Raw genomic sequence first — 19,608 nt, 5'->3', positions numbered from 1 at the left:
AGGAGTAGCAGGAGTCACCCGCCGAGAGGAAGGACACTGTGCCCAGCAATTTGCCTGCTTTCTCTTATTTAACACTTAGAGCGGCCTGCGAGGTGGGTTCTCTCATGATCCCCGTCTTCCAGACAAGGAATCCAAAACTCAGAGAGGTTAAGTCATCTCCGCAGCGTCACACAGCTGGCCAGCGCCGAAGTAATCTGGATCCCCACCCGCGGGGACCTAGAGGGGACAAAGCCATCTGACCTAACACTAGCGAGCGCAGTATCACCAACTGGTCTTCAAACACAGCAAAGCACACTTGTTGCGGTTGCTTGAATATACACGAATTTTTAAAAATTCTTATTTCTCCAAGCGTGTGCGTCCTGCTTCATTTCCTAAGTGACTGCAAGCAGCTGCATAAATGATCCCCCGGCCTGTGCCCAGGGCGCGTGCAGCAGCCTGGGCCTCCCCAGGGAGCCACCTTCCCCCCCGCAGGACTCCCCCTTCCTCCTCCGTCCTCCCAAAAGTGCTCTCTGCTCGGGGCATTCCTAGATTGGGAGACGTTCACGCAGGCATCCCCCGAGGCATCCTCTGCAGGGCCTGCGTGAGGGCGGCCCTGTGGCCTGGAAGGAAGGAGGGACGGAGGGAAAGAGGGAAGGAAGGCTGGACGGGAGGAAGGAAGGAAGAGGAGGTGATGAAGGGCATCTCTCGTTAAATACTTTGAGGTCCAGCTTTTCTAAGACATTTGTGGCCATCCTGATTGCTGCGTGCCCTTGCTTCTGACTGGTTTTGGGGGTCCCAGGTGAGGGGCACTGTGTCCCCCATCAACCACTACCAAGGTAGTGTTTTCCAGAAGGATCATCAAGGTGTCAGAAGGCTCGGGCATGACCAAAGCTATTCTCTTCCTGGCTGAAGAGTTCCCAAACGAAAACATTTATTCCAGGCTTGGTGGCGACCGCAACCAATCGGAAGGCACGTGACAGCGTCTTCTTGGGGGTGAGGGTGGAGAGTGGCAAGAGCTCAGGCAGCCACACGTGTTGGCAGACGTCGCGGTGGGTGGACAGTGTGGCCCGGTCAGGCCGCGGGAGCGCAGTCCAGCCCCGCTCTTGCACTCGTGCAGGCTGCACATGCGTCACCTCGCGCTGGCACCTCGGCTCCCAGGCCTGCAACGTCGGGGCACTAACACGGAGCCACCGTGGCACTCGGTGGACAGTGCATGCAAACTGCGTGGCCCCGCGTCCGGCCCCCGTGACAGCTCACGGTAACACTCTGCTTCAGAATCAAGCACACGAGCGTGTTCGTGGCCAGGACGACGCCTCGGTGGGTGCTCCTTGGGACTGCAAACCTCCCAAGACGTCCCCAGCCAGCAGGTGGAGTCCTGTGCACGAAGATTACCTGCAGAATGACCTCCAAGATGACAAAATATCCCCCCAAAAGCCCCTCTTGGTTGACGGGAGGCGTTGGCACTTGCCCCCGGGTATGTCCGGGAACATGCTTTGTAAATCAAAGCTCCTTCACCGAAGCGGGACCTAGGGCCTCCGTGCGGCACAGGGGCAGGGTCACCATTCACGCCAGGGTGCACGTGGACGGCGCCCACCCCCACCCCCAGCCCAGCTGTGTAAGATGTGGGTGCAAGGCCATTGGCGGTGGCCCTGGAGCAGCCGGAGACGGAGTAACAGCCTGTGCCTCAGCACCAGGCCATCGAAGTCCCACCCGGGTGTGCCCACCATGTCGCGGCTTTCGTCTGTGGCTGCCCGTGTAGCACCTTCTGGTCCCCAGGCAGGGAGGTGTGGAAGCCTCGGCGCTGGCATCCTGATAGGGCAGCCGGAAAGGCGAGGAGACCCGCCTCACCCAAACAGGTGAATCGCATCCTCCTCTGTTCTGAAATTTGGCAGGTCTGATGGAAATGCCCAGAAGGAAGAAAGGTAAGCCCGGCACCCCAAGGGATGTGCAGAACTGTCTCATGCACAGGTTGGCAGCCCTCAGAAGCAGTTTTCCTCTTCCCCATGCGTGGTCCCGACAGTGGCCACCCAAGACTGGGCTCCAGGCTGACCTAGCCCACGGGGGCCAGCGGGGGGGGGGGGGGCAGGGGGGCCCCCAACGGTGGTAAACGTGACCACCCCTCCCTTCGGCTGCTCGGCCCTGTCCCCCGTCCAGCCACCCTCTCCCACATGACCTGGGTACCTCCTCCGTCCTTCCTGCCACGTCACGACATCCCACGCGACGCAGCCCTGCAGCCCTTGCGGGTCCCCGCTGTACCGGGAGGGTGTGCAGAGCTGGGGAGGAGAGCAGGCGCTTGGGGGTCCGCAGGCCCGAGTCCGCACTCCAGCTGCGACTCATGGCACCTCCCTAAGCCTTCGTTTCCAGCTTCCGCCAGGCGGGTATGTTACTCACAGGGCGCCCTGAGTCTTCGGGACCACCCCATCATCGTGTGAGCGGTGCCCAGCGATTTTCCTGGGACTTCCTCCGGCGTATGTTTGGGTTACAGCCAGCGCCAGGGCCGACAGGTCGCTCTCCCAAGTCCCCCGGGCTCCAGGGGTTCTTCCTGCCGGTGGCCCGGGGCGCCGAGCTGCTGCTGCTGCTGCTGCTGCTGCTGCGAGGCCTCGGGCAGGGGCTTCACTGCAGGGCCGTCGAGGCAAGTCCTGCAGCTCCCAGGCCAACCTGTGGTCGCACGTGCTGATAGGGAAGATTTTTCACGGCCACCAACCGTAGAAGAAAATGCAGTTGCACTTACTGGCTTCCCTATTCGCCTCCCCTAACTTTCTCCCCCGAGGTTGCTGCAGCTCCAGGGCAAACCCAGTCCCGCCCTTCCTTTTTCCTCCTTGCTGCCCTGCCGCTGGGAGTGCCTGCCGGCTCCTGCTGGGTGCGCGTGGCCCCTCCGAGGAAGGACTCTAAGCTGGGGTGTGCACTTGCTCATTCACGTCCCACAGGCTGGGAAGTGGCCGTTACCACCCGGTTCTTCAGACAAGGCACAAAAGGAACACACTCGTCAGGGCCACACGGATGGTCAGCGGCAAAGAGGGAGCATGTGATGCTCAATCCCACGCCCCTAACCAGAGATTGGCAAACTCCAGCCCATGGGCCGCATCCAGGCCGTCACCTGTTTTTGTGAATAAAGTTTTATGGGAAACCAGCCGTCCTGTGTCACGTCGATGTCACCCACATCTGCCGTCCTGCTACAGCGACAGAGATAGCTGGGTGGAGGCTGCGGCGTGCAAAGCCAGCAATATCTACTGTCTGGCTCTACAGAAAACATTTACCAGCCTCTGTTTATAACCCCCAGCTCCACTGATTCTCCTATTTTACTTTAGTTCCTGAAAGAAAAGCCGAGAATGGAGGTGAGGACAGGGAGAAGGAGCTGGCCCAGCTCAAGCCCTGCTGGGCTCCAGGAACGTGCTGCTTAGTTCCTTTTACCTTGTTAACTGAGGAATCATTAAAAATAGGCAAGCTGAGAAAATAGATTCAAACTGTCTTTTCATCCCATCTTTTTTTCAAAAAGCTGGAAATATGTGGTTCTGAATATGTATATACGTAATATGCACTTGCACACGTCGTAATAGACTCGCATTGAGATTTGGCTGATACAAGTGCGAGGCATTAACGTGCAATACACACCGCAGTTGTATATTATAAATTTCACTGTTTCTTCAATGGGGAAGTTTTCTTTTAAAACTTGGGAACGCTCTTCCCAGCACGACTTTTGAGAAGATACTTGGGATTTGTAGTCTGAAGTCTGCTGTAGCTAGAAAACTGTGTATTTGTTCAAAGTTTCTGTGTGTGACGTTTCACTGCGTGTCTTGTGGTTGGTTCCTTGATCTTAGATCACTTCTTCTCTGGGCCACTGCTTTACCTTTACAAGTTTAAAGATAAATGTGGTGCATGTGTACACTCTGGTGGGTTGTATTTGAGTATATGGTAACCTGTATAACACCCTTCATTCTGACTATGCACTGATGCTTGTGCTAAAGTCTCAATAAGCGTATTTTCCAGGAAACTTTATTGTTTGCAAGTGTCAGACACCCAACTCAAACTAGCCTAAGGCAGGGGTCGGCGGGGGTGGGGGGAGGTGGCAGGGAGCTCTTGTCACTGAAAAGACCAAAAGCGCTAGCTTCAGGCCCAGCTGGATCCAGGTGCCTGAACAATGGTCAGGAATCTCTCTTTCATCTTTGTTAGCTTCACAATCTCAGGCAGTCCTTTGCCCCCCGTATACTGAGGTGGCCACCAGCAGCCCCAGCACCCTCTAAACTTAGTAGCTCCAAGAAAAGAAGAAATTTCTTAATTAGCTTGACTTGGATCATGTGCCTATCCTTGAACCAATCACTGAGGCCAAAGACATGGAATGCTCTGATTGCCAGGCCCGGGTCATGGTCTCTCCCCTGGAGCAGAAGGGATCAGCCCCACCAGAATTATGTGGAAAGGGAAAGGCTCTCCTCCACAGAGACTAAGGTACCCACAGAAGATGGAGAGTGGATGAGGGCTAGGCAAAACAAACAAACAGAGAAACCCCAGATGTCCATGACATTAGGAGGCATCCCCACTGCCTAAACTGAACTAATGGGATTTGAGAGTAGGAATTTGGGGAAGAAAATGAGAAATAATCCACTATTCCGTTGGAAAATCCCAAACCGATGCCCAAGGAAGCAGAGTAGCCCTGGAGAATGCATGTGATGAGAAGCTCACGGTCCATCCTGGGGAAGGGTGGCATTTCCATCCTCATGGCACCTCGGCGTAGATTCCATTCTTGAGAAGGTGTGGCTTTGCCTGTACCCAGGCTCAAGGGACCAGTGACCAAAGGACCAAAGGAACCCTTCAGAACAAAACTCTTGCTGGTCAAGCTCCTGTGGGACCCGCTGACGTGGTGAGGCACCCTGAGGTCAGGTGTTTCTTGTCGAAGGAGATGTTCTGAGGCCAGAGAAGTGGAGAGTGTGGGCAACCCACGGCCCCAGGCAGGGTGTCCTCAGCAAAAACTCACACAAAAGGACTGTGGAGGTCTGTGTCGTCGTCAGATGTCTATCTCCAGGCCACCCAGATGACATCAGAGGGCAGGGCGGGAACGCAGAGGGAAGAGCGCTGGTGAAGCCTTTACATCCTGGGGAAATGACCCCACCCGGGGAACCAAGGGACCAAGCTCGGCTGCCTCTGGCTTCCTCCGGCAGGTGACACCCTTTGTGATCAAGCTGGAACCACTTTGCTGCTTCCCTTTTCTCAACTTCATGGGTGATCATTCATTTTTTCATCCCTTCAGTCTCTCAATCTGGCAAGAATGAACTGGAGGAGACCTCATCTAGGGGTACAAAAGGCTTATTTGCAAAAATCTGGGTGTTTTCTCCTTAGACTCTCTTTCCCGTCTTACGGACTGACCAGGAAGCTAGTTAGAACTCGAAAGGAAAGACCGTAGGCTAGACGACTTGCAGACAGTGGGGAAATCCGATGGGCCGCGTCGCCAACTTAACCCGGCTGGTAAAAATCCAAATGAAGGACCCTTCTGAGCAGCTCAAACAGACCCACCTCTTGAAGCTCCAAAAATTGTATATAACGTGTCAGGTCCCTGTTCCAAATGTATAATCCTGATTTCTCACATTGAACATCTTGGACACGATTGAGCCTTTTCTGGGGGACTTAAAATTATTACCCCCCTTGGAATTATTGCAACGACCCCAGGAGCTGCAGAGGGAGAGAAGGCTGTGGGCCCTGGGGCCAGATAGTGCCTCCTGCTGGCTGTCGGCGCTAATGCCTGTGCTGCCTAGGCTAACCCGTCGCGGTGGTTGGTGGCACCTTCCACCTCCACCCCTTCCAGTCATTACAGGTGTGTGGGGGCTCAACTTTACTTAGGAAACTTCTGAGGCTGGAAGCCGTCCCAGAGAACTTTCCCGTGAGTATGCTGCATCAGTAGTTGCATAAGGATTTTGTACCATTTTTTTTCCTGGTAACCCGAAGTCTTTTTTTTTTTCTCCCCTTAAGTAAATAACACTTTCATTTTTTAATAACCTCTAAATTTATATAAAGGTTATTTTTAAAAAAGCAGTGATAGCACAGAGAGTTCTTGTATACCCCTTCCTCCACTGTCCCCATTTTACATTACCATCATACGGTTTTCCAAATCATGAGATTATTAACTGAACTTCAGGCTCCTGGACCCAACACGGGGCACCGCACTGGCTTTCGTCACTGTGTCTTCCTAACCTCCTCTGGTCTGTGACAGCCTCTCGGTCTGGCTTTCATGACCCTGATAGTTTTGTGGGTCCTGAGCAGGTGTCATTCTTCAGGATTCCTGGTTGTGTTGTATTATGTTGTGTTCACATCCGATTTGTCCGATCCTTTTCTCTGAGTAGACTGGGGTTATGGTTTTCAGAAAACATGCCACAAAGGTGCAGTGTCCTTGTCACATATCAGGGGGTACTCATCGTTCACATGACATCCCCGGGGGATGTTAACTTCTTCGCTTGGCTAAGCTGGGATTTGCCAGGTTTCTTCACTATAAAATTACTACTTTCCCCCTTCCGTACTTTATTCTTTGGGAGCCGGTCATAAGTGTAACCCACCCCCAAAGGACAGGAGAGGAAGGAGCGGAGAATGGGAAGTTAGCTCCACCTCCGGGAAGGGGCCTATCTACACATGTGAAATTCTTCTGTAAGGAAGATTGTCCTTCCCTGTTTATGTATTTCCTGAAGCCCGTATTTTTTTTTAATTTTTTTTAATTTTTATTTATTTATGATAGTCAGAGAGAGAGAGAGAGAGAGAGAGAGAGAGGCAGAGACACAGGCAGAGGGAGAAGCAGGCTCCATGTACCGGGAGCCTGACGTGGGATTCGATCCCGGGTCTCCAGGGTCGCGCCCTGGGCCAAAGGCAGGCACCAAACCGCTGCGCCACCCAGGGATCCCTGAAGCCCATATTTATATCAGTGTGAACTCATGTATATTCAGTGTGTGCTTTGGTTGATGACCCGGTACTACATCGTCTGTCTTGTTGCTCAAATAACTCCAGCCGTGGCCACTGGGTGCTCTTTCGGGTTGGTTGCCGTGTCCTTTGACGTGTCCCCACCCGTGGCTTTTGAGGACCTCCTTACTTTCCACAATTATAAGACGTGCCAGGCTTGTCATGCATTTTCCCAGCCCGAACCCCCAGAATCCGCCAAAGGCCTTTTTACTTGTGCTCCATCTGCCAGTTTTTCCACAAAGTTCAGCCAGCGAACGCCCACAGCGCGTACCAGGCACTGCTGGCTGTGGCCAGCACCCCGCTGGTAAATGTTTACCAAGCAGCTCTCTGAGAAAAAGTTAAGTAAGCATAGAAAGAACGTGTAACACATTCTCTACAAATAATAATAAAAAATACACTACTCTACGTCGTACATTCCCTATAGCCCGCCGACTCTCACAGCACGCTTTCACTGACTTTGCCCGAATGCTGACACCCGTAGCCAACGTACCTTCGCGACTGATGGATGAGTGAGTGAGTCCCCAACCTGAACGTGGGTGGATATCTTTGCCTTGATGAGCAAGACAAAAGTGAGGGATCCCTGGGTGGCGCAGCGGTTTGGCGCCTGCCTTTGGCCCAGGGCACGGTCCTGGAGACCCGGGATCGAGTCCCACGTCGGGCTCCCGGTGCATGGAGCCTGCCTCTCCCTCTGCCTGTGTCTCTGCTTCTCTCTCTCTCTCTCTGTGTGTGACAATCATAAATAAATAAAAATTAAAAAAAAAAAAGACAAAAGTGAAAGGAGAACGATGTATGCTGGAACTTCACGTGTTTATCCATGACCTCTTTGCTGTACCAGATAACAGTTTTCAACTACTTCCTCGGTTTTACGTGCTACTCGTAATGGCTCTAGACACAACATGCTTTCATATAATTTACATTGTTATATACGTACATTTTCTCCAGAACCTTCCTAAGTGTAGATGAGCAGGAAAAAAAAAAAAAAGGTCAAGCTTTGATTGACAGTGTTTCCTGGTTTCTGTGGTGTAAGTATTCCCACCACGGCCAATGTCAAGCGACCAGTGAGACATCACTGGATACAGGGGTGCGGAGACGAGCGGTAGCACACACACACGTAGAGTTAAAGAAGCTCGAGAGCATGAATAATAATAAAATATAGTAAGATAATTAGGAAGGGTGAGATTTAACTATCTGTTAACCTTTGTTTCTAATATCATTTAATTGGATGTTTATGTAATTTAATTTTTATGAATGGCTGTGTTTATTCACCGGTTCGAGAAATTGCTGGGCGCTTAGTAACTGGCTCTCATGAGCCGGTAGTGGCTGGCCCCAGTGTTATCCGCTGGTACAGGGGACATGCCCTGGCCCTGCCCGCATGGAGGCTGGGGTCCTCCGAGCCGCGTCCAGCATGTGGCACGTACCATAGGATAACACTTCCCTAGAAGAGTTGTCGGTGTTCCTAGAATATCCTGTTTCCAAGCAGCCCATGCAACTTGTGGTTGTTCACCTCATTTCTTTCTTATTTTCTTTTTTGTGACTCAGAAAATCTCCTATTCCCGATCACTTAAGACCCTTTTGTGAGTTCGGAAAGCGGGTACACCACCATGACTTCAAGGAGCCTCGAAGCTCTGAGAGCACAGGTGTCAGAGTCAAGCAGCATCACTGCTTCCTGGCTTTGGGGCCTTGGGCAAGTCACTCAACCTCTCTGAGCTTCAGTTTCTTGATCCACAACCCCGGGGGGTATACATGTATCCCCATCTCCGGCATTATTCTGGCTATCGGATGAGAACGCGTGTGTTAAGGGCACAGCACGGTCTCTGGCATGTGTGCGCCTTCTTGACCTGGTGGCTCATAGCAGTCGAAGCGTCAGCAGTTCAGACAGCAGAGCACGCGGCAGGCTCTCCAAGGGCAAGGTCTACCCCACTCTCCCCCCAGCTCCCGGGCTTCCCGGCGGACTTTGTGTGTCCTGTGGGCGCCTTATATGCTACCCTTGATCCCTATACCTTGATACCCTAAACCTTGATCATTTTGGAGTGTCCCATTCAACCTGCACCCTTTACAGGGCTAGAGGCGCATATTGGAAAGATAACACAAAGAACGGATAGATAATTTTTTTAAATGGATTATGTTTTCTTGAGTAAATCATTGACGGGTGTTTGTTCAAAGCTCATATAAACCCAGCAGTGGGTGTGTCGTGATTAATCCAGGTGGTTGACAACCTGCTATTTGAAAGATGGCGTAGATGAAATCGGGAGCATAACACATGCTCCCCCCAAAACGAAACAAAACAAAACAAAAAACACACAACATGCCATATGGTCAGAGAATAGGGAGGAAAGAAAGGGAAAAAAAAGAAAAAGAAAAGAGGAAAGGCATTAGCATGTATTTTTAAACTAAAATTCCTAAAAACAGACTTGTTGATAACTGACCTTGACCCCAAGCTCTGTGTACATTCTAACGGGAGCACAGCCCAGAACGTGCTTCTAATGTGAGTCTTTTTCTTGTGTTTGCTTTACCCCTGCCTGCTTCCTTATAGTTACTGGCAGCAATTTCTGAGAAAACTTTGACCTTGCTTATTATAGAGCAAGATGCCAACCAGAGAACATCAGCTTTAACCTTCCAACCAGAGCCACCCTCACTCTGCAAGCTTGAGAAAGAAAGCAAAAAGCTTCATAGTTTTATTTTTGAACCCGAAAAGCCAGTTGGGAGTCTTTGCTGCATTTACGTGTCTCTGGCTCCTTCCCCTTTAGGGACCTCATCATTAGGGCTCCGTGCTGCTCTAGCTGGCCTCATGGGGCACCTCCCAAGCCAGGGCTCAAGGCCAGCTTCCCAGCTGGCACCACCATGTTCGCAGCAGCATGGCCACGGGAGCCAGAGTGGAAACAACCCAAGTGCCCACTGACGCTGAACAGATAAAATGTGGGGTATACAAGAAGGGGGGTTATACTGCCACCTGCTACAGCGCGGGCGGACCTTGAGGACAAGATGCTCAGTGAAATAAGCTCCTCACCAAAAAACAAAGGCTATATGATTCCACTCACCCCAGGTACCTAGATAGTCTGATTCATAGGGCCGGAAAGTGGAATAGGGCGGGGGGCGGTGCCAGAGGCTAGGGGAGGGGGAAGAGGATATTGTCGTTTAATGGGGACAGAGTTTCAATTTTGCAAGATGGAAACCTTCTGAAGATCCAGCAATGGGGTTGCCTGGGTGGCTCAGTGGTTGAGCGTCTGCCTTTGGCTCAGGTTGTGATCCTGGAGTCCTGGGATCGAGTCCCGCATCGGGCTCCCCATAGGGAGCCTGCTTCTCCCTCTGCTTGTGTCTCTGCCCACCCCCTCTCTTTGTGTGTGTCTCTCATGAATACATAAATAAAATCTTAAAAAACAAAAAAAAGTCCAGCAATGTGAGTGTCCTTCCCACTCCTGAACCATACACTTAAAAACGGTTACAGTGGCGAATTTTATGTCGTGTAGGATTTACCACAATAAAAACAGCAACCGCTTCCATCTCCCCGTGCCTGGGCCCTGCTCCCTCAGGTGGGCTACCTTCTCAGGTCCCGCAGGTGTCTCCAGATCCTGGTGTCCAGCCACGGCTCCCTGGAACCCCTTGGCTCTCAGTGGGTCCCACCACTGAGCCAATCACTGGGTCCAGGGAGTGGGATTGGCTGAGTGCTCCCTCAGCCGGAGCCTGATTTCTCTGAGCACTGATCTCACCGACTCCAAGTATTCGGAGGGCACGCTCAGGATTCTCGACTTGCTGGAGCTAAAAGCTCAGTTCAGGAGCCTGAGCAAGCGGAGAACCTTCCTCTTGAACAAAATCCATCTGAAGCTGTAGGGAGCTCTGCGAGCCGGTGCTCATATTTCGGAAGCGCCTGCCTCTTACTTTGTGTCTCTGAGCTCTTATTCTCCCGTCTGTAGGAGAAATGTGAGGCCAGGGAGGAGTAGACGTGCCCTGCAAGGGGACAAATATTTGAACTTAGTGGTTTTTTTCTGCCAACAGAAGGGGAGGGAGGAGAGAGAGACACAGACAGACAGACAGGGGTCATCAGACCTCGATCTCAGCTCCCGACCCACCACTACCTGAGCCTGGGTAAATTCCTTACCCTCACCAAGCCTTGTTTATGAAGTAAGAATCAGGAGGCCTCCTCGGCGAGAGGAATGGAGGAAGGATCAGGAAAGAGCAATAAATGACCGCCGGCCCCGATGTCCTGGTCTAACCACTAGGCACAGGGGGAAGCCAGGTGTCAGCACCTCCCGGCACATGCTTGTCCGCGGTTAGATGGACTTGGGTGTGCTTCCCACTGACGGCAGCTGCGGACGTCTCCACGGGTCAGATGACGAAACATCCCCCGGCATCTCCCAAGAATCAGATGTGATAGGTGTTGAAGATCAAAGGTCAACGCGACTGCCGGGACCCCTGCCCAATCCCAGAGCTCTCGGCTTCGGAGGACAGAAGGCGTAGAAGGGCCTAAGGGATGGGCAGTGTGGGGGGAAGGAAAGCGAACTGAGGGCCCTAGAGCTGGGCCTTATCTCAGTGATTTGTTCATTCGTTCTTTGAACCAGTATTCAAGGGCCTGCTCTGAAAGTGCCGACGCACTCGTTCTAGGTGCTGAGGCTCCGGGGGGAGCAAGATAGACAACAGGCCCTATCCTCTTAGAGGTGACATTTGTCCAGCTCAGAGGCTCCCTGGCAGTCGGCGATCTTGGAAAGTCACGAGGTCTTGCTCAGCCCCAGTCTTTTGACAGAGCATCCGGTGTACTGAATAGGGCCATGCAGGTGAATCTCTTGGCGGCATGCTTGGCACGAAGGCGGCGCCCAATTAATGGTGGTGCGGTAGTGTGCAATGCAACCCACGGTGGGAACCACCATCCCAAACTGGGGGAGAGTCTGGGAGGGCTTCCTGGGGGAAGAGACTTATAAGCCGAGCCCTACGGTGACAATTATAGGGCTGAGACGAGGGTGGAGACCACTCCCAGCTGACCGGAACCTCCTCTGACCCTCTTGTCTGCCCCTGTAGGTCTCCTTCCCATGGATGAGTGGCCCGGTACCTTGGCCAAGACCACAGCCACCTCGGGCCATGCAGCAGCCGAAACAGTCACCCTCTCCACCACAGATGCCCTTCCACTCGAGCATCCGGCCAGCACCAGCGCAGAGGAGCTGGTCCCAGGGGTTTCCTAGACCCACCATGGTCCCGCCTGCCTCCCACAAGCGGCCTGTGAGTGCCGGCGGGAAGATGTTCTCCTTCGTGGTGGACAGCACTCACAGGCCGCCCATCATCAAGCAAGGTAGTCACGCGCGCTTCCGCTGGTGGCTTTGGGGACGGGTTTAGAGCCACAGCATGAGTCTTGGTTTTTGCTTATTTGCTCCAATTCTAAACGTAGAACGGAGTCAATTGTGAGAAAATCAGAGATGGGGCGTCAGGATGGTTCAGTCAGGAGTGTCTGACTCTTGACCTGAGCTCAGGTCTTGATCTCAGGGTGGTGAGTTCAAACCCCATGTTGACAAAAGCCCAATGTGGAGCCTACCCAGAAAGATTAAAAATTGGGGGATAGAGCACCTGGGTGGCTGAGTTGGTTGGTCTTTGGCTCAGGTCATGATCTCAGAGTCCTGGGATCGAGCTCTGTATCGGGCCCCCTGCTCACCGGGGATTCTGCTTCTCCCCCCGCCCCCTCTCTGCCATTCCCTACCCCCACCCCTGCTTGTGCTCTCTGGCTCCCTGTCAAATAAATTAATTAATTAAAAATTTTTTTTAAATGGGGATAAACAGAAATCAAGAAAATAGTTAATATCATTTGTCACCCTCATCACCCAATAACCTCTGTTGACTTTTTGGGGCCTATCCCTCTAGACTTTGTGCTCTGACATATGCACACATCAGCAGCCCTGTGGCGAGGGTGTGGGTGTGGGTGTGGGTGTGTGTCAGTGTGTGCGTGTGTGCTCACATAGGAATGTGTAGCAGGATGCAGACTTACAACTTTGACTCAGATGTGCAGAAACATTGGCAACTGAAATCCCCCTTGGCCACAACAGCCTCCGGAGTTTTTTAAATATTTTATTGCCATTTTACAGGTGAGAGGAGGCTGAGGCTTATCGAGGAATATTACCTCCTGATGTGACATATTCAATCTAGTCCAATCTCACATTTTTCAGTCAAATTTAAGGAGGCTGATTACCTCAATCACTGTCACTGTCACTCACAGCCTGGTCGCTCTGGGGGCCAGCCTTCATGGTTTCCCTCCCTCACCCTCTTCCATGGGGAGGTGGGGGGGGCTTCCTGCCTGTTGCTGTCCTCTTGGCCTCAGCAGCAGGCTTGACTTGATCCCTGGCATGATTGCAGCTTCCTCCAAACCTGTGATGTGAAGATCCCATTCTCTGTCCTCTGCACCCCAGCCCCAGGCCCCGCATCCCCCTCTGTGTCTCCACATTCTCACTCAAGACCATTCACCTGGTCACCTCCCTCAGCTATTCAAATAATAGTTGTTGTCATGAAATAAGCAAACGGAGGAGTAGGTGCAATGCAGTTACTTCTTCTTCTTCTTCTTCTTCTTCTTCTTCTTCTTCTTCTTCTTCTTCATCCAAAAAAAAAAAAACAAAAACCCTTATGTGCCATCAACACCAAATGAAACTACTCAGCCATTTCCCCCCTACCTTCTATAAATATGAAAATCTTCAAACACAGAGCAAAGTAAAAACAATCTCCCACCTAACTCCACCATTAACACTTTGCTGTACTCTTTGTATACAATCCATCCTTCTATCCATTCATTAATCCATCTTATTTTTTGGTGCATTTGAAAATAAACTGCACACATGTAGTCTTGCCCCTTAATATGTTAGTTTATATACCACTAACCAGAGTCCAACAGTTTTTGTCTTTTGGTTTTTTTTTTTTTTCAGTTTTTGTCTTTTTGATGTAAAACTAACATGCAATGTATATGTTATCAATCACTGCATGACAAACTCTCCCAAAACTTAGTGGCCTAAAGCAAAACAAAAACAAAAACCCCAAACATGAATTATCTGGTATAGTTTCTGCAGGTCAGGAATTTCGGAGCCGCTTAGCAGGGTGGCGGTGGTTCAGGGTCTCTTATAAGGTTGCAGATGAGCTGTCGGCTGGGGCCGCAGTCATCTGAAGGCTTGACCAGGGCTGGAGAATCTGCTTCCAAGATGGCACCCTCAATGGCCATTGGCAAGAGGCCCCAGGTCCTCATCATGTGAACCCATCCAGAGAGCTGCTGGAGTATCCTCAGTGAAGAGCAGTTGGCTCTTCCTAAGCAAGTGATCCAAGAGAGCAAGATGGAAACTACAGCATCTCTTAGGACCAAACCTCAGAAGCCACTCTGTCATTTCTGCAGGATCCTATTGGTGACACAGGTCAGCTCTATCCAGTGTGGGGAAGACTTCCCATGGGCCTGAACGTTAGGAGGCAAAAATTATTGGCAGCCCTATCTTGGAGCCTGGCTACCGCAATGTGCCCTCTGGTCCTCAGTGATTCACACCCCCCCCCACCTCACTTGTCTAATTCCTTCCCCCTCTCCCGAGTTCTTACAAAGTCTCACCCCATCCCAGCATCAGCCTAAATTCCAGGATCTCATCATATAAATCAAGTCCAGGTACTGATGGGGCTCACTGGGGCTAGTTCCTTAAGTTCAGCTTCTCAAGTCCCATTCCCAGCAGTCTGAAGATCTGTGCACTAAAGAGACGGGTTGTCTGTCCGAGCTGTGAGGCCAGCGCCCCCAGCAGAGCCCTCTTCCCCAACGTTCAAAGACACACCCAACGTACACTGGTGGGCCAGGCATAGCATACTGCGGTGGACACGCCTTCTGTTCAAAAAGGAAAAACAAACACACAGGAGTCCTTTCAGTCCTTCAGCAGTTCTGAAATCCAGCCAGGAAAATGTTTCAAGGTCCCTGATTAGGCCTATTCTTGCCCAGAAATGACCCTCCGTGGCTCTTGCCTTTGCCCTCTGGCTCCTTGGATCAGCCCTGTGAGTCCTCCTATCTTTTCCATGAAAGGTATCACACGTTTGCAACTGCCTGGTTTTATAGGCAGCTACCTGCCTGTAGACAGGTGAGCTTCTTCCGTTTCTGTGCGTCTCTGCCTCCAGCAGTCCACATTGGTCATGTTCCTTATTGAGGTTCTCCCTGGGCAGGCAAAAGCCATGCCCACATATTCCTTTGACACAGGCCCTCCTCCGCCCTGGGCTTCTGCCAAGAGTGGGAGGGATAGCACTCCGTAGAAGCCCTGGGCCCAAATCATTCTCTGAGACACCGGCTCCGATGGTTCTGCGTTCTCGACAAAGGATATTAAAGGTTTTACACTCAGCTTCGTCTTCAGAGCATGTTTTCCTGAGAGTGGTCTGATTTGATCTTTGCCCAGAACCTGTGTCTTAGGTTGCATTTGCCACGTGGCGAGGCAGAGAATCTTCCAGCCCAGTTGAGTCCCAGCTTCTTGTGGTTCAACGTCCCTCTGCTGGCCGCTCCCCGCCCCCACGGTTCACAGGAAGTGCCAGGCTCCGTCACCCAGTTCATCGGGAACATTTTCTACTTCCCCATCACCACAGGCAATGTGACAAAACTTCCTGCCACCGCATGTCGGGGATCCTTATAAGAAGAGAGAGATCAGGGATGCCCACACGTGGAGGAAAGGCCACGTGAAGACACAGAAAGAAAGTAGCTAGCAACAAGAAGAGAAGCCTTGGGAGAAACCAACCCCGATGGCATCTTGACCTTGGACTTCTAGCCTCCGGACTGTAAGAAATACAATTCCATTGCTTGAGCTGCACAGTCTGTGGCATTTTGTTATGACAGCTGAGCTGACCATTGCAAAGCCCGCCCACTGTTGGAGAGGACAATCCACGGGTGTGAATACCAGGAGATAATAACCCTTGGTGCCATCGTGGAGGCCGGCCACCACACAGAGGCACCCGGTCCAAATCCTGAAGACACAATTAAGGTGCACACATGCTGTACACACGTGCTCCGGAGAATTAGCTGATAAGTTGCAGGAGAGCCAGACGGTTGTTAAAGCATGGGAGCAACTTCTCTCCCATTTGGCAAATAGGTGCAGCTTGAAACTTCCTAAAGCACCTCTGTCCCCCCCACCCCCGCCCCATGCCCTCCCACTGCCCCAGCCATCCCGTCCCTCCCTTGGAATTCTCCCCACGGGGATCTCCAAATGATCCAGCAGCTAGAGGGTTTGTTTTGAACTGAGACAAGCCAGTTTGGTCATACATGGCCCTTGGGTTCTCATTGAAAGGTAACAGGAGCCAGTAAAGACGTTTGGGGTGGGCGGGGGAGACTGCTCCAGCCCCTCTCTGCCCGAGTGTAAGGAAAGCAAGTCTCAGATAAATGCTGCCTCCAGTAGCAAAGGGGTCCCAAACCTCACTCAGCCTGTTCTGTAGGTTTGATCAAGTCCAGGCTCTCTGTCCTTTAAGGGCTCCAGCCATCACCTGATAGAAAAGGCTCAGTCAAGACAGCCAGGACAAGGTCACAGAGGCATCTAGAGTTATCTAAACCAAGCCTGAAAAAAAAATTAAATTAAATTAAAATTTAAAAAAAATAATAAACCAAGCCTGAACCCAAGTCCCTCCTGGGGAGCATGAGGGAGGGGCTGCCCAGTGCTTCAGCTCACCTGCAGGCAGTCTCTTCCTCCATTTGGCCACTGGGAGCCTGTTCATAGAGCATGCACAGTAGTGGGCCACCCTTTTTTTACCAACAAAAACTCATTTCTGGCCTTCAGCTTGCTAATTTGGAAAGTGTCAAGTGTCATAGCTGCCTCTGGACTGCACCTGTCCAATGTAATGCAGCCCGGCCACCCCAGGCAGGGGGACTCCTGATTAGGGCGACTGACTTCCCCTAGGCTGAAAGGTAAACAACTTGCTATATATAGCATCAAACAGACTCCGCCGAATGTTGAAAAAATAAGCCACAGGCCTTGCGACAGACGTTAATGTGCCACAGGGGCTTCCAGAAGTCGGCTGGATGTTATAGTCAAACGCCTGCGCTATAGAATTGTTGTTTTTGTTTTGTTTTGTTTTGTTTCGTTTTTTGAGATCCCACTTCTCCTGTATTCCTTTCAAAAAAAAAAAAATCCAGTTATAGATATTGGCAGGAAATGAGACATCAAGTAAAGAAGGAGGAGCACAAGAGGGAAAATGTTCTAGGCCTGTGCTTTCTGGTGCAGTAGCCACCAGCCACACGCAGACTGAGCTAATGTAGCTAATGTGACAGAGGAAATAAATGTTTAATTTACATTAATTTAAATTTCTAGACCGATACCTGATTCAGTTATTGGAAGGCTTGGAGCATGCCTGGAACATCTTGAGTATGCAAATCTACTTCTTCAACTGCACGTTTTTTTGTGAAACCCAAATACAGATCAAGTCTTCCCATTGAAAATTTAGCTTCCAAATCGAGAGGCACTGTAAGTGTAAGATGAACCCTGAGTTTCAAAGACTTAGTGCCCAGAAGAAAAAGAATGTAAAATATCTTGATCTTTTTGGTCTTGATGATGCATGGAAATGATCATTTTTTAATGTACCGGGTTAAATAGAATATATTTCAAAATCAGTTCCACCTTTTTTTTTTTAATCTTTTTAATGTGCCCAGTACTAAATTTAAAGTTTAAATTGTCTTATGTAGCTCTCATTATTTTTCTATCAGACTGCACTGCTCAGTGACCCTCCCGGGGAAGGCCTTCTGCTGCCCCTTATTCCACCCAGCTCTTGCCCCCTCCTGTCACCGTCACCCTCAGCAGGCAGCTGCCTTCCAGAATTCCTGGGGAGGAAGCAGGAAGGAATTCCACAGAGAGAGGGAGTCGCCCGGGCCCAGGGCCCACTCGCTCCCCACGCAGGATGCTGACCGACATGGAAGACACATTCTCAGGGGTGGTGTGAGCACACCTGCTGTCCGAGCTATGAGGCCAGCGCCCCCAGCAGGGCCCTCTTCCCTAAGCCCTGCCCGTCCACAGCTCTGTAGGCCTCCATCAGAGACAGGAAGCCAACTGCGTAGGTGGGTAGGAGAGGAGCTTTCTTTTCTGGACTATTTCTAGGGGGACCAGATGGTATTGCATGGACTGAGCACCGTGGAGTGTCTCCCTTCCTGTTGATTGCCAAGGACTGGGTTAGGGACTCACTTGATGGAGTTTTAGCAGCTGCCTGATGAAACTGGTAAAGGGACCAAGTGTCCTGCTTTGCCAGGCACTGAGGGGCTTCCTGGGATGGGGGACTCTCAGTACCAAAGCCAGGAAGAACCCGGGCAAACCGGAATCAGGCATGTTCCTTCTTGCTGCAGGGTCTCAGGCCATGTTCCTCCAATGGGACTGGAGACTGTCCAATGTCTCCCACTGGTCCCGCCCACCGCCCATTCTGGGCACTCACTGTCCCTTCCACCTAGAATGCTGTTTCCTCCCCTCTACACTTCATGAAGTCACTTGCCTTTCAGTGCATGGCTTGAGTGTCTCTCCCTCAGGCATTAGCCGGGGAGAGGGTGTGACCCCAGGTCCAGCCACACCAGGAGGTGTACCCCAGACGGTTCTGGTGCCGACACAGGGAGGATGGATGAGAGCCCAGGCCCCTTTCCTTCCACATGCCCGGGGCCACTCATCCAACATGCAAGGCCACGCGTTCACCAGGCACCACGGGCCTTTGACTATGTCCACATCCAAGACCTGGGGGAGAAAATCATTGGCTCTGAAATCCATAAAGAAAAATGTGGAATCAAAGTGAATAAGTGATGGAATAAACGTCCACAAATGTGACAGTGTGTACTTCATTAATTGTTAATGGTAACATTCATTAATGTTTCATCACCTTTGAAAACAATTGGTTCAATTTCTCACTTCACAAGAAGACAAGAATGTGCGGTGTATGCCCAGAAATCCATCAATGGGAAATTTCAAACGTGCCGCTTAGAGCCAAATGATCTCAAAAGCAGGAATATAGAAATCTTCTCAAAACTTTCTACACCAAAACAAACAAACTTATTTAGTGTTAATGTGAGTGATTCATGGTATGTTTGATGGAAAAAAAAAAAAAGACAGGAAAACCTAAATGTTTTGGATCCAAGTTAAATATGTTTGGCACATTCATACATGGACTGCGGTGCCTGGCTGGCTCGGTCCATGGAGCGTGCAACTCTTGATCTCAGGGTCATGAGTTCCAGCCCCACATTGAGTGCAGAGATTACTTAAAAATAAAATCTTGGGGCACCTGCATGGCTCAGGCAGTTAAACATCTGCCTTCGGCTGAGGTCATAATCCCGGGGTCCTGGGATTGAGCCCAGTGTCGCGCTCCCTGCTCAGCAAGAACATGCGTGCTTCTCCCTCTCCACCATCCCCAAGCTAGTGCTCACTCTCTCTCTCTCTCTCTCTCTCTCTCAAATAAAATCTTTAAAAAAATAATCTTTTTTAAAAAAAAGAACATAATGAAGGGGATTAAAAGGCACAAACTTCTAGTTCTTAAAAAAACAACATAGCTACAAATATGGACATTGGAGGATATTTTTGATACGTTGTCAAGTGAAAAAGCAAGCTGGGGAAAAATCTCTGCAATAGAAATCCATTTTTGGCTTTATCTTTAAGGATATAATTGCAATAAAAATCGCTAACATTTAGTACTTAATGTAGTCCTCGGGGGCGGGAAGCTTCTTCTGGAAAGAGAGGCTTTTTCTGTAAATATTTTAGGCTCTGCGGCTATACTGTC

At 50.9% G+C, this 19,608-nt stretch overlaps 1 protein-coding gene across 10 annotated transcripts in view; it reads left to right on the top strand.

The window, feature by feature from the left end:
- The window catches only part of FHAD1 (forkhead associated phosphopeptide binding domain 1), a 122,992-nt gene that overhangs the window by 25,910 nt on the left and 77,474 nt on the right, over positions 1-19,608 (top strand). For 9 of the 10 annotated variants that reach the window (XM_072751135.1, XM_072751134.1, XM_072751132.1 and 6 more), the window contains exon 4: positions 11,923-12,190. In XM_072751135.1, coding sequence (XP_072607236.1) covers positions 11,923-12,190 — 268 coding nt within the window. Of the gene's footprint in view, positions 1-7,339; positions 7,422-11,922; positions 12,191-19,608 lie in introns of those variants that run through there. The other variant, XM_072751136.1, reaches the window with a different exon arrangement.

The sequence above is a fragment of the Vulpes vulpes genome, chromosome 2 (genome assembly GCF_048418805.1).
Source record: "Vulpes vulpes isolate BD-2025 chromosome 2, VulVul3, whole genome shotgun sequence".
Classification (NCBI taxonomy): domain Eukaryota; kingdom Metazoa; phylum Chordata; class Mammalia; order Carnivora; family Canidae; genus Vulpes; species Vulpes vulpes.
Note: the sequence above shows the minus strand (reverse complement) of the source record. Positions and strands in the feature narration are given on the sequence as shown.